Source organism: Phallusia mammillata, chromosome 2, assembly GCF_965637545.1.
Source record: "Phallusia mammillata chromosome 2, kaPhaMamm4.hap1.1, whole genome shotgun sequence".
In the NCBI taxonomy this organism is placed as follows: Eukaryota; Metazoa; Chordata; class Ascidiacea; order Phlebobranchia; family Ascidiidae; genus Phallusia; species Phallusia mammillata.
In genome coordinates, this window is record NC_137253.1 from 9105498 (window position 1) to 9130281 (window position 24784).

Consider the following 24784-nt stretch of genomic DNA (forward strand, 5'->3'; position numbering starts at 1 on the left):
AAGCAAGTGCTCCACATATAAAAGTCTTCTAACAAGGTGAATATGGGGAAAACAATTCGTATGGTTGCGACTCGTAATCAAATCACCCATTAGGAGTAGATTTGGCTAATTGTGCCAATAATCTTTTTTTTTACTTTACTTGAACGGTCACTGCTAATCCACACAACGATTGGGTTTAAAAACTTCACAACTTCGCAAAATCAAACTGAGTGCAAACACACAGGGCATTTCATGCACCAAACTCGAAAAATTAAAGAGATTTTTTGTGCTTGAAATTTCTGGTGCAGCATAATTCCCATATTTTGATTTCTTCAATCAAACGCGAAGCACAGATCATTGCAGAGCTACTAACACCATAACTCACGGCAGACCCATATTTTGCTAATTTTCGATAGGTGGCGCAAAAAGCTGAATTATTTATTTAACAGCTGAAGAGGGGAAGGGTCTTTTCATTTTGTGTCTTATACGTATATAATTCAAAAAAAAAAGAAAAAAAAGAGGGGAAGGGCTAGGATGTAAGAAAATTTTACATTAGGAGCTAATTTCTTCTGCTAGTTTTTTATTAAATTTTAAACGCTAATACCTTACCCTGACCATAATAACCCTAACCGTAAGCATTTTTTAGAAATATATCCTTTTAAATGGATAAAAGTGCTCTTTGCGCCACTTACCGAAAATTAGCTAAATGTGGGTCTGCCGTGAGGTATGGTGTTTTAGGATTTTTGATAAAGCACACTACACTACAAAGCTAAAATTCCACACATGAAAAATCGTGCGCAAATTACCCCACAATTGTCTTTATTTCTTTACGCAAATGGTAGCGACCTCACTTTGTTAAACCAGCGACCAATACCTTCATTGTTACCCCCAGTACTCACACATTGGTGCCGACTGACCATGTTTGAAGAGCGAACTCGCCGTCCGAGATCGGATGCCGCTGGAATGTAGAAGGACCGCCTTCGTGCTTGGGTGCTGCCACACGATGGCAGGAAAGCGCCCCTGGTGGTGACAGTGTGCTATCGACTTGACTTGCTCGTCTGAGATTTTCATCGGGACAATGATAGCCATTGGGTAACTAAATACAAAAAAATGTAGTTTTATTTAAAGAAGGGACGTTTTTTTTTTATTTGGTGGGAAAAATAACGGCCCAAATAAATGAAAAAAGCGACATGCTTTATTAAAAAACTTTGTTTATAAAACTAAATTTGTATTTGTTTATCGATGTTATGTCCCTCACACAAGTTTAACAAGGTTACTTAGTTTTAAGTTTCCTCAATCTTATCCTATTTTACGGTGAAAGTTCTATATCACCGCATGCAGAAATGGTTACAAGGCTATGCAAAGCTTGGCACAAAGGGATAGGTTGAAATATTTCTTTCCTAGAAAGCAATAAATTAAAAACAGTGCAATAAAAGTAACTATCAGGAAAACTTACGTTCGACAAACGGCAAACATTCTGTTAATTCGGGAAAAACGGTATTTGCTGTTTTCGGTCTGAATCAAGCCCAGTCGCTTGTACTCATCCTCCGAAGCTCGCTGGATGAGCCGGCTGATCGTATCTTTTTCAGAAAGCGTTTTCGTCATTGTTTCGTTGATAACCGGCATCCGAGACCTGTAAAAATAATAGTTACGAACTTAATAATTTATATCTCCTTTTCCTTATAACTGGTTATGTTAAGGTTAAGCTGTACAAGCCAATATATTTGTGTCAAATATTACTACGTTTCGACGGTTTCTATTGTCATGTTTATTCTTGCTAAAAATATTTAAAACCGTGAATTGTGTATCTAAATGCTATTTTTTGTCACGTATGATTTTGCACATCTTTTCATTTTTGCACATTAAAAGTGGCATAGCATCAGTTTCAAAAAAATTAAAACATTAGTTTTAAAGACGATGTAGATATTAGCCTAATGTCATAAATAACTTTTGTGACGTCACAATATCAGAGTTTAAAGAGTATATAGTAAGGAAAGACCATTCATTGGCCAAGCAGATTGCTCAGCAGAAAATAATGTTTAAAAACATTTGGTGGCCAATTTCCTGTTTAAAATCTCAACCACAACACATTTAATTTGACAACTCGACATAGCTTATGGACACGGTTGCCATACCGTCCTTATTTCCAAGATTTGTCCTTATTTTGAAGGGCAATGTCTTGTAAAAATTTATTGTCCTTATTTCTCGTAAATGTCCTTGTTTTGTCTTATTTTCAACAATTGCACGTCAAATCCCTGCTACAAGTTAAAGCAAACCTAGACCTGAGCCGTCGTGAGATACACCAAGTAGTTTCTACGAACTAGAAGTTGCTGGAACAGATTGTTTCTGGCAAAAAAATACGGCATGTGATATGCCTTAGCTCGTATTAATGCAAAGATTTGTTCTAAAATATTTGTTTTGTTTCGTGTGAAAATTTGATTTTTCGATTGTCCTTATTTTAGGGTCCATGTCGATGGCAACCCAGCTCATAGCTGCTGTAACAGAACGAAAACTCTTCAAAACGACGTCGCAAACATATTATTTACCCAGAGAGTGTAGCCGTTGAGCCGACGTTCATGCTGGGATCTGTACCGGGTGTGTGATATAAAGTTCGACTTTTCGAGTCTGGCATAATAAGACGGGAAATTCTATTGGTTTTGTTCAAGCCAGCTCTTCTCTTCGCTTGCTTCATCAGGGTTTTCGCTCCCCCCATTCGGCTGTAAATGGAAAACATGGTTAAAGTAAGTGATTTAATTTTTAGGTTTTTGAACCAGTTACGGCTTTACCATTTCCTCGGTAATAAATAAACAAAAACTAGAAAGGTGGCTTTCCTACGCGTAGAACAAACCAGCGTTAGAGGGAAAAAGGAAAAAAGGTTACGGACAAAAACAATATGCTTTCGTGAAGGGGCCCATATAAGGAAAAAACATTTTTTGGCACTTTAACTAAATGCAAAAAAATGACATTTAAAAATTGTTTGAAACTAGTTGACGAGTTTTATTGACCACATGTTATACACCATTTTTAAACCATATAGATTTGCATACAAAATCAAACTAATTGTGTGGCCATAAATACTACATCTGATTTTGCTTATATTGGCATCAGTATACTAAACAGCCTATGTTTTGGACGAGACCAAAAAATCAAACCTTTTTGCGTTTGGCAAAATTCATTCAAATACTGACCTTGCGTTTATAGTGCTGGTGTTGCTACTTATCGAATCCGATTTGTTTCGCATCGCAGCACCGTGTCGGCTTTGCGGGAACCTGGATTGGATAGCAGCTTTTATTGCGAAGGCTCCCTCTATAGTGGGTGGATAGCGTAAAGAGTGGAGCTCAGTTTGTAGTTGGTCCCTTTCCTCCGTGGAAACTTCTTCATCAAATGCGAGAAGCAAAAGTTGAAACGTTGTAGATCGAAGTTGGATGCCGTGCTGCAAAATAAAAGGTTTTTCATTAGCCCTATTACCAGGATGACCATATCGTCCTTACGTCCAAGATTTGTCCTTTTTTGAAGGGCAAATATCTTAATTATTGATTATCTTAATTATAGGGCAAATATCTTAAGCAAAAATTATTATCCTTATTTCTGAGGAATGTCCTTGTTTTACACTTGAGTCCTTAGTTTGTCTTAATTTTAACAATTAAAACGAACAAACTTAGTGAAATGACAGTCAAATCCCTCCTACAGGAAAAAGTAAACCTATAGACATGAGCTGTCAAGTTATATACGAAGTATTTTCTACGACAAGGAGTTGCTGGAACCGTTCGTTTCTCGCTGAATATATTGCATGTGATATGCCATGGCTAATTTAAATGCAAATATTTGTTCGAAAATGTTTGTTTCGTTTCGTATGAAAATTTAATTTTTCAGTTGTCCTTATTTTTGCGTCCATGCCGATGGCAACCCTGCCTATTACTGGTTGATTAAAGCAGGGGTGTGCAACCTGCGGCCCGCGGGTCAAATGCGGCCCTTCATAAAAGGTTGTGCGGCCCGCAGAGACGCTTGGATTTTAAATGTACTGGCAAACAAGTCTAACCATTATATATTTTGAGCAGATTAATGCGCCCGATGCCATTTTTCTGCGACCTGGCAATATGTGGCTAGAATCAAATGCGAATTATACTTGTAGTTAGCATATTTGGTATGCAACAAAGTAAAATCACCTTGTGTTATACGCAGGTACGACCCGCAATCTAGTTTTGGCAATTGTATTTGGCCCCACACTAACAAAGGTTGCCCACCCCTGGATTAAAGAATGATCATTGCGGTTACATTTTTCCTTTGTTCTGAACGGCACGCAGGTCTTAAATTCACAAATTCAAAAGATTTCAGCGGGTTTCCACACGAGATTCGGACAGTTAAATAGATATACGAATAGATACACTTTAAGCGGGTTCCTAACGAGCTTCGTACGGTCAACCATAGCGCTTGTTGCATTCACGACTTGTACTCCTAAAGCGGGTTTCCTAGCGAGCTAGAATTCCGCCATTTGTACTGACCTGCAGGGAGTTATCGATCTCTGCAACATGTGGGACATCGTTAACACTGAAGGGTTTCATTTTGAACAAACTCGAAACGGGGAAGGATCGTATCACAACCTGCTCGGCAGCTGAAAAATAAAAATGTGTGTTTAAACATTAGGTTTGGCCCAGGACTAGAAAAAAGAAACTTGGGTTGTATATTTTTTCAAAATTGAAGGAGATTTTCAGACTTTTTTCAGCATTTGCATTTAATTTTTCTTTGGACAGTTTGCTACATAACAATATAAAATTCATTTCATTTAACTTCTGTGCAAAGTTTGGTGGCAATCGGTGATGATTTTATCAAATTGGTGATGACGATAAATTGTGGCAATCTGGAATTGATTCGAGTTGGGGACTTGAAGGAATGCAATTCGAGTCATGTTTTTTGTCAAAACTCGACTCGTTTAAAATCAGAGTAAAACTTTTGACTTAACTCGAGTCAAATATAACAAAGCACTCGACTTGACTCAACCAAAATCTGATAAAAGACTGGACTTGATTCGAGTAAAATCCGGCAAAATACCTATTTAACTCGAGTTAAATGCAACAAAGCACTCGGTTAATGAGCAAAATACGGCGAAAGACTCGACGTCACTCGACTGATATCCATCAAAGAACTCAAATTAACTGGATTAAAGTTCTGTAAACCACTTGACTCAAATCAAACTCAACAAACGACTCGACTTAAAACAAGCGAAATTCGTCAAAACACTCGACTTGAATTGAGTTAGTCCAATAAATGGCTGGACTAAAAACAAGCAAAATTCGGTAAATTACTCGATTTTACTCGAGTGAAAAGTAAAAATACAGTTTGGTAATGTTTCACAAGATTAAAAAAAGTTAAAAAACGGTACCGTAAGAAAGGAGATCTAGACTCAGGTAACAAGCCAACATAAAAGAACAACATACTTCCAACCATGCAACCACATAATGCTTTTGTATTACCTAAAGCGTCGCACGGAGTTCCAATAAATATCACACGGTACGTGGTGACGAACAGGGCGCCCTCTGCTGGCAGAAGTGCGGGGCCACCGATTTCGCCACCCACAGCTGTGGAGCGACCATCTGGCGCAAGGTAGGCCCGCAAGGCGTTGGGCATATGAAGTGATTCGCCAACAAGTAAACTTGGTTGTAGCAGCTTCGGCTAAAAACAAAAGATGGTTAAATACGACAACGTATGTTAATGTAGTAAATTTTTTCTTGTTAATGAAATCTCCTTTCAAGTAAAGCAATTGCGACGATTCAGGGTCATTAAAATCAGATCAAGAAAAATTCAGCGTAATACAGCGACCAATTTAGTGATTTTTTACGCTGAAATTTTTCTTCAACGTATGTTAATGTATTGTTTTGTCACATTTTGACTCCGCCTGCTTTCAAATTAGGATGGCAAACCGACTTTTGGATCTTTGGCCACCATCAAGAGCAACATCAAACGAATTGCAGTCTTAAATTAGGGCCATTTTTACTAACGTTAAATTAAAAAAATAAAAACATCAAAAATGAGTATTTAAGTCACTGACCGCTATGTAATTCTATACAGTTTAAGCCAGTGGTAATAGAATGATTAACAAAACCGAGTACTGAAAGCTGTTTATTGCAGCAGAAGAAGAAAATACATTTATACTGATGTAAGTGAATAATCTTTGTTTAAACCGTTTTACTTACCTTTTTCACAGGTGGAAGACGTTTACTTTCTTTGCATACATCCTGTAAGGATTCCATCTAAAAGCGGGAAAAAAACGTTTAAAAACACACTACATACATATACAGTGTACTAGGGGTCGACAAAGCGAGGTGACTTTTTTGCCAACCAAAACGTTTTGCAAGTTTATATTCCAGTCCTTTTCAAAGTAATTTAAACTGCTACTTTGCTTCATTGCTTGTTTTTTAGTTTGTAGCGATGTAATATTTCTAAAAACCAGAATACACGCATAAATTTGTCTGCTTTATTATTGCTGTACAAATCAGCTGGCTCAACACACCAACACTCACAAAAAAGTTGGCATGCAAAGCATTTAACCATTTTAACACAACAAGCAAATTGGCATGTGGTATTCAAAAAGTTGCTAACCTCTTATGTACCCAGTTACACTGCTTTGCCAACATTATCACGTAGTAACATTACAAACAGTCGTAACAACAGCATATGACAGAATTAAGCACCTGCATACGGACAAGTAGAGGCACTTTGTTGATCAGAGTTTTCGTGTGATCGTTGCTAATATAGGCTTCAGTGCAAACTCGGTCCACGAACTTTGACACGAACTTTGACACCGTTGCTGCAACGTCACCGCTGGTGTCTTGAGATTCGTCGAAACCAGATTCCCCATCCAGGCTTCCCGTGTCCGACCCAGCCAGGCTAGAGACATAATTCAAGCTGTTAGAGACGATTCCGTATAATCGCAAAAAGGTTCATGACAAAATCCGTTTTGTTGCATACTTAATTTGAAAAAATCAGTTGTGAAAATTGACCCGTTAAACCAGTGGTTCTCAAACTGTGGTAGCCGGAGGTTTTAAGGTGGTACGCGAGTAACTTTCTGCTATCCATAATTGAAGTCAGATCATGAAATGAATTTAATCAAAACATAACTGGCCCTACTGATTAGCCCTGATTTTGGGAGAAACCCGTGTCTTGGACAATTTTTGGAATAGCGTACGTTGCTGGTTTTGAAAATATGCTAGTTCAAGAAAATATGTCTGTCTCTTCGTCTACCCATACAAACAGAGTTTAGGTGGTACGCAGCGACAGAAAATGTCGTCAGGTGGTACGTTATCCGTAAAAGGTTAAATAACACTGGGTTAAACGCATAAAAAGCGCTTGGCAAATTTATTATGCGGTAAAATAGTTGGCCCTGCAGTACGGATGTTCCAAACCAGCGGCCCCATATCAAACGTATGTATTAGCGGCTTTAGATGGACAAAAACCATTTCTGTATATTTTGAAAGTGACACTGTTCCAGGAAGACTGTTCAAGTCTACAAAAAACGTAAGCTTTTTTTATCATCGAAAAAATAGATGTACGCTTTTTTTCAGTTTGGACACGCTAGAAACCTGGTGACCTAAGAGCCAGTAATTCAACCAAAAAATATATGTTTTGCCCTTAATGAGGAAAATAACGGCCTAAATGCCCTTAAAAAGCGACATGCTTTATTGTTCAACGTTTCGGCAAATGCTAATGCCATCAACCGTGATTTGAGACGCCACATAAATTACACCCGTTTATAAACACTTGATCCACATAAAATATGTTTTTACCCTTGCCCTTTAGTTCCCAAATCTTTTTATTCCGTGGCCCTAACAGTTAATCAAAATCGGTTTGCTTTGAAACATTTAAAGTCGTTCAGTTACTAGCAATTTTATCAGCTTATTGTATCATAAATACTAATGCCGAAGCAGCAGGCCTTCTATACCAGAATCAGCTGTCTTAAAAACAAGATATATATTTCACCTATGTCGGCATCGACTGTCTCTCCGCAAAAAAAGTCACACAACGGGTATATAAGGCTACAAGTTTAATGGCTGTGAGACCCACTGAAACGGGTTCCATTGCCACAGCACACAGTTTGGAACCCCGTGTCCGATGATAAGGCAAGGGCTTTGGATAAACACATACCTGCTAGTGAAATAACTGTTGCTGCTGTTTTCCTCTCCAACGGTCATACGTAAAAACTTGACCCGGTTATTGCGCGAAGCGTCCAACGGTACAAGCATGAAAACCATCCTCTGGGCGTTATGCATCGCTTGACTGAACACCACTCCCTCCTCCGAGGAGCAATCCTCCTCCTGCTGAGTGGGACTCCTGTTCTCCCAATCTTGCAGCTGAAAAATTCAATAGGGAAGTTTAAATCAGTGCTTATAGTAGTGATACACCGAAGTTTCGGTTGGCTGAAATGTTTCGGCCAAACAAGCTGTTTTCTGAAGTTTCGGTTTCGACCCGCACTTTTTTGAAAATTTGGCCAAAACCGAACTTTTTGATTGCATGGAGTTAAGGCCTAAACTTTCATTTTTGCCAAAACGAAACATCATAAGTTAACTATATATTTGTTGTATCTATAAAATACGAGCCACGTTGTCTGCAAAAAAAATTGTAAAGCTTCCGCATTTGGGCAAATGATTTTTTTGGTTATCATAATTTAGTCAACAGGGGACCCATAATAATGGCCCAAATAAATGTAGAAAGCGACATGCTTTACTTTTCAAACATTTCGGCAAATGATATCACTGATGATGACATGAGCATTTGCTGAAAAGTTTGAACAGTCGCTTTTTACATTTATTTGGGCCTTTATTTTCAGCATTAAAAGTGAACGTTTAACGGACGGCACCAACCTCAATAGCAGCTATCTCCATGCACAGTTGATTGTCGCGTTTCAGATTTCCTTCCTTCAAAGCCATTTTAGCTTTAAGCAAAGGCGACTTCGTTGGTGAAGTTATTCTTGACTGAAATCAAAGTCCATTGAAAACGCAATACAACACTAAGGCCAAAAGCATGTGTGTAGTGAATAACGTATGTTTTCAAAAGTTCTGTTTATTATTAAAAACTTTGTGAAATATGAAAACGAGTCAACACTCTTTAGAATTCACGTACACACCTTAGTTTTTTGGGTTGAACTTTCCAGCTTATTTACGTAGAGTTTCTGTATTGCATTTTGTATGTCGTCAAAAAATGCGTTCTCCCAGAAAGCGCTGGAACTCCATACAGGGTGTTCTTGTACTACCGTGTACAAAAACTGCATAACTGTCGGGCACAGTTTCTAAAAATGAGTTTTGAGAGTTAGTCAAAAACCTTAAAATACTTCAGGCTACTGGAAAGTCCCCCAGAGTAACAACGTTAATCGTGGGCCTCGGTTTTGCCTTTGTAAGACTACAGCAACATTTTACCCATCTTTATGCCAAAATTTTAGTGGAAACATAGATCTTTGCGAAAATTTGTTTTTATGATGTTAAGATGTTTGTGCATAGTGACGTCACAATGTGATGTAATATTCTACGTCACAACATCAAAACTTTGTACTGTATTGCATATGCAAAAATGCAATATTCCGTAAAGATACGGCCAAAACGGCACTGGACTACTAAATATTCGTACACTACCCAACGCAATCGGTATTATACGACCATATATATATGACCAAACATGGTGATGACACAACGAAATTGGCGCAAACCTTATTTTAAAACGTTAATAAAACTGTAGTTAAAGGTGTAGAAGGGACCAAATGAGTTTTTTTAAATTCTACTTCACAACGCCATGTTTCTTAGGTGTAGGAAATATGCTTCACAACGCCATATTTATAAAGTAACAAATCCTAACATGCATACCCTGTAGAAAGTGGTAATGACTGGTAAGACATCAGCAGCAAGAGTGTGTTCATCAAGTTGACCACTGGAATCCTAAGAATAGGATAGTTAGTACAAAGTACAAAGAACAGAAGTGAAACCAAAACACAGGAAGTTAGATAATGCCAAGATTTTAGGAAGGCAATCTAGAATTCTAGACCATAATAGCAGTATTTAGCCTTTTATATTGTGTTTACCCCTTAGCAGATCTCAATGTTATAAAGTTTACCTTTCTTAAACTCACAAAACATGTTTACCCAAAAATTGCTAATATTTATTCATTTCAAACAAATTTCAAATGTACCCCATTTGCCAGCATTAACTTTTAGATACTCAGAGTTTGACAAGATTACCAATAGGGTAAACAATGAAAAAGATTACTTTGAGTACATCTAATTGTACCAAACTTAAATCAAATGCAGTCTTTGCAAACTGGCACTTTTATTAAGATATGTAGATACTCTATTTAAGAAGTTAAATAAATAGTTTTTTATCAATGTTTAAAAAATAATTTCAGTTTTATTTTTGTGTAAAGTAAAGGAAATTTTTGGTACCTGAAGAGCATTGTTAATTAAACGGGCAATGTAGTCAAATTGTTGGTTGTCCAGTTGTGGATGGCTTTTTGAATATGTTATGAGTTCTTGGATGAGAGCACATCTAGCCGTTCGGCTTTTCAATGCTCGAAGAACTACAAATGGAAGATTTTTGTGATTTACAGAACTATTTTTAACTTTAATCTATTTACATTTTTTACATTTTTATTTAGTCCATTAATAGTTATTCTGAAACAAACAAAAAGTCTGCAAAACAGATTTCAATAATCATGATAAAAGTAAACTGAGAAGGTATAATACAGTGGTTCCCAACCTTTTTCAACAAATTCCTTTCCCGAAAATTAAAAACATTTTTGTTTCCCCCCTAATATACTACACAGTAGAAGCTAAACCACACTAACATTATTCGAAATTGAGTGTTTTATTAATTTCACAGATCATATTTCTAGAGTGTCTATTTACAAACCACATGTAAAAGTGACTTTGACTGTTTCCAATTTAGGACAATATTATTGAAGTAATATTAGCATGCTACCTGCTTGAAAGATCTTTTTAATTTCAAGAGTTTTGCTGTCAAATATGAAAGACAAACAGTTGCGAAGAACCTCAAGCCGGCGACTGCTCGAAGTTAGTGTACCAGTCCATGTTGAAAAAGAACCTATTAAGCAAAATCGATATTTTACAAAAATAAAAATACATCAAGTTTTGATATTGCAGAAATAGCCAAATAGTGCAGAAATAGCTGTGGCCAACTAATAGAAGCGGGAATGGTCATGATTTGCACTGCAATATTGGTTTTCGATCAGCATAATCGTCATAAAATTCGCAATTAAATAAGAACCTATCAAACAAAATCGATATTTTACAAAAATAAACTCGCATTAATTTTTAATATTGCAAAAATATGTAAAGCGTAAGGAGGTACACAGTTTTGCATGCCATTGATTTTGGATGCTAGCTGGATTCTGTTGTAGGGGAAATTCACATTTTTTGGCAAATTTATAAAAAAAGTTCAAAATTAGGTTATATCATCTGAATGGTAATACAGATTAATTACTATATTTGTCTCAAAACATATATACTTCCTAATAAACGGGGCCTTTCCACTTAAGCAACAAGGCGGCAATACCATAGAACAAGCACCAGGAAACCAATGCATAAAAAACAATGGATTAAAATCTGCAGCTGGGATCAATAAATAGCACTGCCAGTCACATGCATTCACTAACTTGGTTTAATTCCCTCAGGGACACGTTTGCACTTGGGTGGGGAGCGGCGCTTCACATGATTCTTCTCTGCTCCTGCTTTGTTTTCCTCCATAAATGTCTGCACGGCTGTAACACTGAGCTTGGGAAAGGCAGGCTGGTTGAGGCGTTTCATTGAGCCCTCGTTTGGTTTCGGGATTCGCTCACTCAAAGGTACATGATTGGGATTTTCCTGAAATGTTTGACATAGGTCTCAACATAGTTATTGAAGATAATTAAATTTTATGACTTTACTCGTTACAACTGCACATGCTGTCAATATACTGTACTTCGATTGTAAGCCGCTGCTTATATTGTTTTTTTACAATCGAGGGCGGCTTACATTTTACTTTTATGTCGATATTATTTCTGCACTCTAACTTTTTAATTTATGTGGGTTAATACAATACAACAATAGAAAAATGTATTGTGAAACAATAGCGTCTAACACCCCAGAGTCGGCTTACAATAATTTTTAACACCACAACATGTGGCTTACAATCTAGGGCGGCTTATAAACAAGGGCGGCTTACAATCGAGTAAATTCAGTACAATAAATCGTTGTCAGGAAATATTATGTCAATTTTTTCAATAACTGCAACAAATAAATAAAATATAACTACCCACAAGCACTAGTTTGGGTTAATACTTAATATTCCATTCAAACGTTTTGCAAAATGCCTGCTAAAATATGCTTAATAAAAACACAAAGTTATCTACAAACATTCACTGCAATATTAAGGCTAAACAAAACTCAAATTAAACTGTTTTAATCCTTTTATTGGAATCACATTAATGTTCATATATATGCCACTTACATTCATGTAAAGTTCGGAGGCAATCTCTTTTACATTTTTCAGTGCTTCATGAATGTTGGAAGTTTCTGACTGTATTTTGCCCAGAGTCTTGGACACAACCTGTCACAATTATTAATTACAATGCATTACATTAACTTAAATCATTAATATCCGTCAAAAAAGTTTTTTGACATTTACAAAACCTTTCAAGATTTTGCCAAACACAAATGACTGAAAAATAGAATTTAAACACTCTTAGTAAGGATTCTTTAGTTTTGCCTTTGTCATGCCAAATAGTCAAAAATTGAAATCAGCGATTGTTAAAATGTGTACTCTATATGTTGTATTCTATACACACTCTGGCAGCTATGTTTTTAATGTTTTAATGTCATGTATGGAGTTCTTTAATCAAACGGTTACCTCATCAAAAAGATCTAGTCTTCTGAATGGGGGGCCTTTTTCCTGGACAAATAAACTGAATGCCTGGCTTTGCAAAAGTTTAGGTACAAACTCATTTGAAATTGGAGTGATTGTATCAAAGCCCCTCGCCACCAGGTATTGGTCCTGTGGGGGAAAAAACAGAAAAGATTAAACCTTCAGAATTTCTTTTTGTTTGTTTTCATTTTTTTCTTCCAAAACAAAATTTAGCCTGTAAGTTTTATTGACACAGCAATCCCCACATGGCATAATTTTTCTTGCCTAATTCACTCCCAAAAGCATGGAACGTTTTTTGCTTGGGGTATATTATATTTAGTTGCGTGAGAGACATCTTTTCAATGTATTTTATTCAAATAAAGTAAATATTTGACTGGAAACAAGCATTTACAACGGAACTAATGTCACACAAACTAACAAACAGGAGATCAAAATATGGGCACACAGCAGAAGAGATAATTTAATCTATAATATGCATGACAACAACAGTTTAATACAAATTCTTTAAAAAAAAACATTCGTATGAGGACTAATGAAGTTGGGCACTGTTGTCAGTACAAAAACTTACATGTTGAAATCGTATTACAGGTTTTGGATGAATTCTGCACACTTGCAGACAGGAGCGGTAGCCCATTAAAAGCTGGCAGAATAGCCGCAGAAAGATGGCACGAATTTCCTTGTCCTGTACATAAGCAAAAATCAATAGTAAGAGAATATTTAATCTAATAACCACTCAGCAAGGACCTGGTACGTAATAATTGATTAATCGCTTTTCAATGCAGATTAGGCATGAAAAAGTACATAAACCAACAGTGTTTAAATTTATTTAAATGGTTAATAGGAAACTAGTAAGTCAACAAAAGTGAGTGGGTATATGTCTGGTGTTGGGACAATATTTGCTGGGAATTATGGACATAGGTAAGTGTGAAAAAATGTTACTGTGTAACATTGGTAAACAACTTGTTGTCTGTTGATTGTAGTAAGTGCAAATTTTATCATACAAAAGGGTGTTTCAAAAAGCGACTTTATTTGTACAAGATAACTAAAAACCACTCCAAATGCCAACTTAAGTAACAAAATTGTGTTTAAAAAAGGGTTCCTAATTTATAACTTAACTCCCACTAAATGATCAGAGTTAACAGCATAAAAACATTGCATACCCCTCCCCGCAGTGTGTGGCGAATTTCGAACCCAGAGTCGACCAGCCCAGGCTTAGCAGCTAATGCTCTCAAATATCAGTGCAAAGCATGGGGAATAATTGGTAAGGCGTCAAGATAAAACCGCAGAGATCACCCCCCGTGCTGTGGTATGCGTCATCGAGGGCCTGGTGGCGAAGTTAAAGCCTAAACTCCCGTTAGTTGATAAGACAGGCGTCAACAGTCAATAATTGCCGCAGCAGTGCATCGCGGCAGGGTTGCCAGATAAAAAACGCAGAATAGTGCCAAAAACTCTCAAAAAAGCGCCAAACACAACAAAAAAGTGCCAAACCAAAAATGTTTGATGCCAAAAATACCGCCAAACCAATTTTACAGAAATAGCAATATGACGAGTATTATCATCTATATATATTGCTAAATAGGTATTATAAACTGGTCCATACTTAAAATCTGGTCAGTAGAGAATTTATAATTATATCTACGCATAACCGTTTACCAGTGTACGCCGTGCAGTTACAAAAAAAGCAACTTTATTCTCCAGCACGGCCAGAACCAGAAAGTTCTAAGAGCACCACCTGGCGGTATACATTTTAAATTAGTTTTACCAACAATTCTTTAAAAATCACTCTAAAACATCGTTTTTGCCCTGAACCCTGCATACGCACAAAATGCCGCCTTAAGGATTTTGTTTACCCACAATTAAGCATTTTACTTGGCGATGATACTTTTTCCCTAACATGGCCAGTTTTGCCACAAACAATCAGTCTCCTTACAGCACAGACACTCACTTTTATAACATGATCTATTAACGACACAACAACAACAACAAGTTTGGTGATATTTTCACATTAAAGTTTCAAGACCAGTAACATCAATTACTGCCGTATTCAGAAGAATATATTTTATCGGAAGTAAAGTAGTGATGTACCGAATCGGCGATATTTCGATTCGGCCGAAACCGAATATTCGGCGGTTTTGCCGAATAAATTCGGCCGAATCAACCGAATCATTTATGACGTCACGCGAAGTCGTACGGTACGCGTTTGACATGAAAACATAAGTTTATCTATCAGGCAATTAGTGCAGAATGGTTGTGTTTCGTCCTTATTTCAGTTCTGTGGGGTTTAACATTGCCTTAAGCATAATTTCCAACCCGGCAATGAAATACTATTTAGTTGTCTGCAGTGGGGAAAACGATAATGTGGTAAAAAATATAATAACTGACAGGATTTTCGTTGGTACTAAGCAGGAAAGACACGCTTAACTCTTCAAATGTGTGTTCATAAAAGATTCGGTTTCGGCCGAATCGCAACAAATTATTCGGCCGAAACCGAATCTTTGCAAAAGTGGCCGATTCGGCCGAATAAATTCGGCAAACCGAATATTCGGTACATCTCTAAAGTAAAGTCATGTAACATTTTTGGCGATGCAACAAAGTCTTTACAATATTTACCAGACAGTATCAACTCCGCTCTGATTCTTACAATGGCATCAAGAAGGTACAACTGCATTCGATTCCTAGTTTTGGTTTTAATAGATGTTACAAGGGAAAAAATCCTCCCAGCCACGGCGTTCCTGACTGGCGACATTGTTGAACTTTTTAAACTAAATAAATTCGATGCTACTTGCCGGCGCTGACACGTTTTCTGGAACACAAACTTTATGATGACAAACAAGCTCTGCCTTTAGCCCACAATCAATATTTTTTTCTTAATTGTTGCATTGATTTGTCAAAAAGGGCTTGTGTGACGTATACGGGAATTCAATGAAACAGAACCTACCCATTGTAATGGCGCAACTAGCGGATTTAAGCCGTAATTTGTTGTATCAGAAGCGCAAACCTTTGCAAAAAAGCAAAAACGCCAAATAAAACAATTAGGTGCCAAACATTTCCATAAACCGCCAAATTTTACAAAAATATCCGCCAAACCGCCAGTTGCTATTTTTGGTGCCAACTACTTTCAAAAAACGCCAATTTTGAGGTATTTGGCGGCAAAACCGCCAAATTGGCAACCCTGCATCGCGGTACCCGGTCTTCGAAAAGTTCACGGCGCGCACTCGAGCGTGGCGTCGGCATGGTCACGTGACATGACGGGCACGGCCAGAATGTCCGGCATGCGAGAAACCACGATGTAACAAGCGATAGTGGGTACGACAGTGACCAGTACAAAACTTGTGCGTTACTTACTGCCTGAATACTGGTGAAGATCATCGCCCTTGCCACCGTTATTAACATGGAATCAAAATTTTGCAAAAAGTAAAACGGTGTTTTTAAACCATAGAATCCTTCATTTTGTGAGGGTTTTGTGTTTAAATTTGGCCCGCTTTCGTTAACTACGTATAGTACAACAAATGTCATGTGTGTTTTCAAAAGAAATCGGAGGTATTTTTGAGATAAACCTTTAATTTATTTAGTTAGCAACAGCACAATGAAAAAAATCACAAGTATTTAAAATAGCCGAATACAAGAAATTCAATAGTACACAAAATAGTCACAGCCTGTTTTATGTAACATTGCAAGTTCTTGCTCGAGCAATGCCACGCTGTTTTGGGTCAGAACAGACGGTATAAAAAAATCGAAAAGGTCAATCAATAACCGCTATTAAGTGTCCACAGTAACTTGTATATTAGCGGAAACGGAAGGACAACAACAACACGGCCTCTTACCAACCCTATTACACAGCTTATAAAACTGCTTATTAAGAGTTGTACACAAAACTATAGGAGAAATTGCGCAAAAAAACAAACCGAACGCCAGTATACAATGCACAGAAGCGCTTCACATGAGTCACCACTTCTTGTTTCCGCGTTGGCAGTGGAAAGCTTGTTTCTGGACCCAGTGACGCGCCACTTATCAGAAAGCCGAACCTCGCAAAACCTCCGTTACCCGCGACGCTGCGCTACGTGTGACGTCACAGACGAGTGACGTAATAATCAAGTGACGCGGTTTTGTCGAGATTAAGATAACCTACGGAAAGGTTGGTGTTTAACGCGTAAAGTCTCCTACGCTACATGGTGCTGTTAACTACATAGTAAGTACACAGGCAATGCATACCAAAAGAGCTGTATATGTGGCCACAACGTATACATTGCGGTAACAAGGGGTTAACCCAAGGAGCGAAAAATGCACGAGACACAAACGTGTTCCGTGTACTAACTGATCAGTGCACACTTTTTATAAAATTTAACACATAATTAGCAGTTTTTTTAAGTTCTGGAAAGATCGCTAATATAACACACACAAAACCGTATAAAATCGCGATGCAACGTATAGATTGTTTGCATTTTTAACTTCAAAAGATTGGCTGCAAGACTTTAAAATCGCTTTGGTTTTAACCGGAGAAGCAGTGACAAATGCGGTTTGCTTGTGATGAAATAGTACAAAAGACTTTACGATAAAAATGTTTTGTTTAAAGCTACGTTGCGTAGTATCATATCAAAAACACCCATATGATTTTTACGGACCCATACATTGCTTTATGGATTTATTTCGAGAACACGCGGTTGAGAACAAATAGTATACAAAAGTTGAACGCCTTGAGGTAAGCCCAAATGTGTATACATAATATACACCTACGTGATTACCATCCTTTGCTAAATACTTCAATCGCAACGCAATGCTGTAATTTAGATATTGATCACAGTAACATGCGCGCGCGTTAAAGATCGATTTTTCGCCACAGTACGGCCTGTCGGGCTGGACTTCATAGTATCCCGCTGAGAATTAGTTTGGATTGAAATACCAGGGATTTCACAGTGCATCCGTCAATATAATGACCTCATTGTAACGATTATTACGGCAGGCGAAAGAAAATACTTTGTTTCCTTACAATTGCAACCTTAACCTAATGGCAAAGACGATCGGCAAAGAATTGTAAAATCGATCCAAAGAAACATGGAAAATGGATGAATGCAACTAAAAGTTGCAAAATCATTTTTTGGAAATACATACTTCACAATGCACCAAACAACAAAGTATAAAACTCCTGGACCATGCACTTCAGTAAGTATAGCCTTAATAATTCAAAATGGGGGGCCGTGGGTAAACCGCTGGGTCATCTTGGGTCAAACTTCAGGAGAATAAATTTCGGATAACTAACTAACATGTTTGTAAATTTGAGTAAGTTTGAAGCACTCTCGTCGAACAAACGTCTACAATCAACCATAAGGACGAAATATGGAAAAAATCAATGTGTCCCCTTCAGGAAAGGGAATCCAAATAACAAGTTTTAAACGAAAACGCTTTAACGATGCGCAACTGTACTAAAATTTGTTGTTAAGGCTTGCATTCATTACACATTTGCGACACGCCACAAACCCAGCAAAACTCGCCAACATACAGTGTATTTGAAATAGGCTATTGCTGCCAGGCATACTGTATAACAAAGTATTGCTCATCCAGCAATAAAAACTGCTGGATGAGCAATACTTTGTTATACAGTGTATTTATCTCTCAAATCAATCCACCAAATTTGCCCAAGTCGCCACAATAAAGCCTAAGGTGTCAAAAAGTTAGTAACAGAATATTTACATTGGAAGTGTGAACGAAATTAGTATACTGGCGTCCCACGATCTTGGATATTAATAACGCATTACGTAACAGAGACAGAAAGGTTTTATAGGGGTCATAAGAACACAATGCATTACGCAGTAATCCAACATCGTAAAGTTGGATATATCGTGATGAACTCAACAGTCACTATGTGATCTAGCAAGTCGTGAACAAACAACTGTTACGTCATAAGCGTGAAAGTCGTTGTCTTTTACGTCACTTTTTGTGCATATGACGTTGGTAAACGACCAACCATTTTTGTAGCTAGGTTTGGGGTAATACTTATTGTACCATTACAGTAAAGGGAAAATTGTACATTTTTAGGGCTTTAATTAACCCACAATACAACATTAAAATGTATGAAAACATAAAAATGCCTTGAAAATTGAAAGAGACAAAATTAGGAATACCACAGGCCTACATTACTGTTTCTGTAAAAACTGGTCGCGCTTTTTAACAGTATTGCTAACAGCGGCAGTACATCCCCTGGCACACTTGACAGTCCAGCGTAAGCACACGACATACGTCGTCAAAGGCGCAAAATAGAGCTCACAAACTATTAAAACCCAAAGACCAGGGTTCAGCACAGAAGAAAGTGGACAGTCCAGTGGCCCAAAGACCACTTTCAAACACTCGAAAACGTGTGTTTAAACCGAATTGTTATCTCCCTAAAACACACAAGACACAGAAGGCCCTTGAAATTCGTGGGATGTGGCTGCACGATGTTACACGCAGGACAAGTCGATCTGCTATTCGTAGAAGTGCCACAACAGCCAAGGGCCGGTCACCAGACTAAATTAGGCACCCATAAAGTGATTCAGGATTAACATAGTGCTAAACATTCGTCTACTACCGAATTGTTATCTCCCTAAAACACACAAGACACAGAAGGCCCTTGAAATTCGTGGGATGTGGCTGCACGATGTTACACGCAGGACAAGTCGATCTGCTATTCGTAGAAGTGCCACAACAGCCAAGGGCCGGTCACCAGACTAAATTAGGCACCGATAAAGTGATTCAGGATTAACATAGTGCTAAACATGCGTCTACTATGATTTGGTTCATTCACGTTAATTATAGTTTCTTGTAACACAAGCGGTACGGCTGCTAGTTCATCAAACGTTATTTCATTGTTTTGAAAACTGTGTTCGCATTTGCCAGTTAAATAATGCTAAACAAAGTTTTTTTTTGTCATGCCTAAAGGTTATGTGAAAAGGTCTGTGTATCGACAGGCTACATTGTCTTATTTAGGTTTAAAAGTAAATATGTTAAAACTGTGTACATTTACAATAAAGCAATGTACAAATCCTCTAAACAGTCTAAAGTCTAAATTGAAACAAGTGATCAATTTTTAAATAACAATCACAATATTATAAAAGTTACACCAAAATACTTGGTTGAATATTTAGTTTTTGCTCACATATGGGTGCCTAATACATTTTCACTTTTATTCCTTAACCTAGACATTGTCTAATACGACTTTGACCCAAAACAACTGAGGATTACATAACAGAACACATTTACACATAGCTTTAAACACTACAAATAAAAATCAGTGATAAACTTACTAGTCTTTCTGGTTCAGACGATTTTGTGTGATCAGGGGGGTAGGCGTGATCAGCCACAACCAAGTCTGGACACAAAACCTAAAGATATTAAACAACACACTTGGTTACATTTTTGTTCATCTACTACTGATAAGCATTATCTCATGCACAAACTTTAGTCAGGGCCTCCACAACACTGGTGTAGTAAGGGTCTGGAATCATGGGTATTGTCACACATTCGGGAATAGAGATTACCCCTCCATCTAAATCAACTGTCACCACATCAAGCTAAAATACAAATGAAATGTTTAAACACTGATTCTCCTTGTTAAGTATACCAAATAATTACCAATTAAAACATAATTTTAGTAAAAACTTTATTAAAAAAATTGCCAAGGATGTAGAATAAAACATATTCACTGTTGTATTCTGCATCCATTGCAATTTGGTTTTTAATAAGGCTACTATTTAAGTCTGTGTCTTGTGTACCTATAATATAATTAATTTAAAACATCTATGTTTAACACACAAAAATTGCAATGTATTCATAGAAATTTATGATGATTTGAATTTCGACTTCAGGTGTGTATTTCTTACCAGTTCGTGCAAATTCTGTTTAAACGATGAATGTACTCCAATCAAAAACGGGGTAGGCGATGAAGTACACTCCAGTAAGTGCTTGGGAAGGATAGGGATATATGGATAGCTGAACATATGTAAATAATATGCATTAGTAAGCATACTTTGCGCCTGTATCAAAAATTGACTTGCCATATTTATTCGATTCTAAGCTGTGACTTATAAAGTTTTTTACACTATTATTTGTGTGGCTTATAATTAAATATCTTGCCAATATTATTTCTATACCCTGTTTTTTGATTTATTTCACGTTTATAATTGTTTTGCCTATTTGCTTTACATATCAACATTCGCTCAGCTGGGTACAGTTATTTCTCGTGACTATCATTTGTCAACAAATAGTTGAACTATGTAGCAACAAAACGAAGCGTTTTTAAACAATAGTACCTAATGTCACAAAATGTGGCTTACAATCAAGGGTGGCTTACCCTATTTTTTTGACACTTTAAAATGTGACTGATAATCGAGGGTGGCTTATAATCGAGGGCAGCATACAATTGAGTAAATATGGCATTGAATATTTGTTACCTATATGAAAAGGGGTACATTAGTGCCACCAAGGCATTGCAAGCCTCTGTCAAACGATTGTAGCTGCATGAGTAAAACAAGAGCTTCTGATCAACAAGGGCTGCACACAGAATGTTTAAAATGTTCAAGATTCCTGCAAAGAAGATAAATACAAGTTTAAAACAACCTTTTTTTACAGTGTTTGTCTTTAACAGATTTTTAAAAGTTACAAAATGTTATCAACCGACAAAGTATGAAACTCCTGGATCTATTACTTTAGTAAGCATAGTTGTTTTTAAATTTCACATTTTGGGGGGCCTTCAAGTAAACAAAAAAGGGACCCATAATAAATGTACAGGCAAAGAAAACATGCTATAACAATGATGACGATAAAAATACAAACATTCTTGTTTAAGTCATCATAAGCAGCTGTTAGGAGATCAACCATAAACATTAACAGTGAATTCATTATAGGTCAATACTGTTTGCATATACATATACCAGACAGCCGGTATATGTCAAAAAGGCACTTGAAACATATTGTATAGTATCTGTTGGAAATGAAATTTTACCTAATTGTCGTAGCAACATTGCCACTGAGGATCTTGTCAAAGGCAATGCAGTTGTTTGTGGTACTTGCAGAGCCTGTTTGTCCGCTGCTCCAATAGAAAAACGAAGAACTGATGAGCCGGGTGGAGGGACTTTAACCAGTAGCAACTTTGCAATTATGTTTTCAAGAGACATGGTTAGGCCTTCAATGTAAACTGTGTAAACCAAGCCCAAACAATTCTGAAACCAACAAAAATACGTAATTCAGAAATCTAAGTAGGTTAAATGTCAAGTCATTCGGCCTTAAGATTTTGACATGTATATACATATTTCACTAAGCAACAAGCCAGGTGATTCTTTGTTGAAGTAAGTAATAATTTAAGTTTATAAAAAACATTTGTTTTTCAGATTTTGAGGCATCAGTATTAATATAAGCAAGCACAAAAACACATGGTGAAAGAAAAACGTTTGCATAAAACATCTACCTGTACAAAGATGTAACGCATAAAATCAATATGAAAGGTAACAAAAACTACAAAAACTCGAGCACAACTGTGTAAAACCTTTTTGTACAAACCACTGCAGATGGGCACAAATTGGGAGTAAGACAGCAGGCAAAAAGCAACAAGCTGAGTGAGTCTTACGTATTGCTGCATACCCTTTGCTTTGTAATGCACTATTTTTTTAAATTTAGGTAGGCATTTTTTTCAACAAATTTGTTTACAACATGTTTCAAATTAAAAATATCCTTGTTCTCTAAATACAGACAGAAGTTAGTAGTTAAAGTTCACACACCCAGGATGCACATTCTATTTTTATAGTTCCAATGACAAACTAGGCCAAAAAACACCTATTTGCAGGCAGAAAAGTTTTACCTTTAAAACTTTAAAGTCTTTGATCCTCGAGAGCAAAACTAAACATTTTGGTGCATAGGTCTGTGATGCATCTTTTTGCTGTTCCACCATATCTTCATCAAACCCATCCTCATTTTCATTGGTCACCTTGCACATATCATCATCAACATGGTCATCAACAACTTGAGTATCAGGCGTGCCACCAGTTTCACCATCTTTCTTGACACATATTGAGTTGGACCTGCTTTTAGCTTTATGCACAGGGCTTTTGTTTCGCAGTGGTTCTGGAAAGCAATGTACTGCACAGTAGCATTGCTTTCCTTCAGCATTAGTCAATACTGATACATGGAAAGTTGGTTGTTGCTTCTTATGGGTGAGCCTCCATCCTCCAGGCTGGCAAAACTGATAAAAGAGTGGAATTAGTGGTGCAGACATTTTTAGTCAGTCATAATTTTTTTATTGGAATTCACTAAGATATTTTCTTAACCAGCTAAGATGAACATACATTCATAACTGGGATCAGATTGTCATTTAAATTTCAACAAACCATTGCAGCTGAGTTTGTAGAGCCTTACAAACTATATATATATATATATGTATTATTCTAGCCTATGCCTTTGCATTTTTAGTAATCCTTAATAGACCAACTTGTTTTGTTATAAAGCTATGATTTGGCCAGTTATACTATGATTTTCTTGCATCAGCTACAATTGCAAGTTCAGTATGGAAAACAAAATTGAAAAGAGAATTTCCTATTAAAAGAATTATGATTTTTAGCAATGGCTGTTGATCAAAAATGTTTAGAGCTCCATAAAAAGGGATTGCTTTGCAATGTGCATAAATAGTTTAATAACAGCACTAGTAAATGATGACTTATACAAGGTACAACAACTTTAAAAAAAACTGTTGCATGTAGTCTTAAACCTACCAGTTCAATGCCTGGTGTATATGGCACCTCTTTCCAATCATTTTCAGGGATTCTAGTAACTACCTTGCCTCTTAATGTTTCATCCTTATCTGTAATAAAACAAAGATTGTAACTGGTTTTTCATGACCAATTTGGCTCTAGTAATTACCAATGATTTTTTCTACTACAAAACACAAAAAATTGAACTGTATTAATGATCTATTCACCTTCACTTCCAAAGTCATATCCAACAACAGCAAAATAATCAACAAGCCTTTCCATAAGAACACAAGAAAATTTGTAGGATGAGTAAATTGGTACCGAATAATGTTAAATCCCCAGAAAATATATCCAAGACAGCAGATGACCCATTGTGCAAATAATCCAAACGCAGAAAGTATGATGATTGTCTTCAATGCTGTTAGGTTGTCTCAACTTCCTTCAGTTTCATGTTATTTTAATGTTGGTTTGTTTTTAAAAACAAAATAGATACCTTTAACTGTCACAGCAAAGCATTTAAGATTCAACACATTAACAAACATAAAAGATTAGCCTGTGGCCAATTTTACCACTGGTGATTCGTTTAAACAGACAAACTTTTTTAAAACCCATATGCACGAATTGAACAAAAACTTAACATACCTTTCAAAAAACTGGCAAAACATAAAACTGCTTGTTGATCAAACTACAAAATTTCGATACACTTGGTATCCTCACTAGCCTGTAAACAACTGTAGGCTAATTGCTATGAACATATTAGGGTATTAAGATCACAAGTTCGCAAAACCAAGTCACAATTCACAATATTTGTCACAGCTTGTGTTAAGTGTCACTCAATCAAGTAAGGCCTGCAGTGTTTATATGGTTGACTGCGTCGTTGTTCAACCAGAACGAAAAATTTGGGTTGATTTTGTTTTTGTGTGTGAAGATCATGACGTACTAAATACTATATTAAGAACTTTTTTGGCATTAACAACATAGTAGCATTTTTCAACTCTTTTTGAGCATTTCACATTTCTTAACAAAAAACGCAAGTGATTCATGCCTCATTGTTGAGTTATAGAAAAATAACAGCAAGCGAATAAGTATATTACAATCAATCGCTGGTAGACCTACCACAAGTCTAAACGTAAAGACTATGCTAGTACTGCGTTAATAAAATGGTTTTGCGCAGGGGTAATCAATCTCGGACTGATC

The 24784-nt window shown here is 36.8% G+C and overlaps 1 protein-coding gene across 2 annotated transcripts in view; it reads right to left on the reverse strand.

Moving 5' to 3' along the window:
- Nucleotides 1-24103, reverse strand: part of LOC145215050 (myotubularin-related protein 5-like) — a 66334-nt gene extending 42231 nt beyond the window's left edge. The window contains exons 1-26 of one of the 2 annotated variants that reach the window (XM_080083695.1): nt 23815-24103; nt 23609-23697; nt 22702-23082; nt 21850-22066; nt 21299-21431; nt 20729-20837; nt 20306-20419; nt 20153-20230; nt 13444-13557; nt 12861-13004; nt 12462-12560; nt 11629-11836; nt 10935-11057; nt 10400-10533; nt 9828-9899; nt 9098-9259; nt 8835-8945; nt 8119-8324; nt 6669-6864; nt 6171-6227; nt 5451-5649; nt 4482-4591; nt 3168-3412; nt 2526-2696; nt 1436-1612; nt 897-1075 (exon numbers count right to left, since the gene is read on the reverse strand). In XM_080083695.1, the coding sequence (XP_079939821.1) occupies nt 897-1075; nt 1436-1612; nt 2526-2696; nt 3168-3412; nt 4482-4591; nt 5451-5649; nt 6171-6227; nt 6669-6864; nt 8119-8324; nt 8835-8945; nt 9098-9259; nt 9828-9899; nt 10400-10533; nt 10935-11057; nt 11629-11836; nt 12462-12560; nt 12861-13004; nt 13444-13557; nt 20153-20230; nt 20306-20419; nt 20729-20837; nt 21299-21431; nt 21850-22066; nt 22702-23082; nt 23609-23697; nt 23815-23869 (3883 nt within the window). In that variant the 5' untranslated portion in view covers nt 23870-24103. Of the gene's footprint in view, nt 1-878; nt 1076-1435; nt 1613-2525; nt 2697-3167; nt 3413-4481; nt 4592-5450; nt 5650-6170; nt 6228-6668; nt 6865-8118; nt 8325-8834; nt 8946-9097; nt 9260-9827; nt 9900-10399; nt 10534-10934; nt 11058-11628; nt 11837-12461; nt 12561-12860; nt 13005-13443; nt 13558-20152; nt 20231-20305; nt 20420-20728; nt 20838-21298; nt 21432-21849; nt 22067-22701; nt 23083-23608; nt 23698-23814 lie in introns of both variants that reach the window. The other variant, XM_080083694.1, reaches the window with a different exon arrangement.
- Nucleotides 24104-24784: the final 681 nt, after the last annotated feature.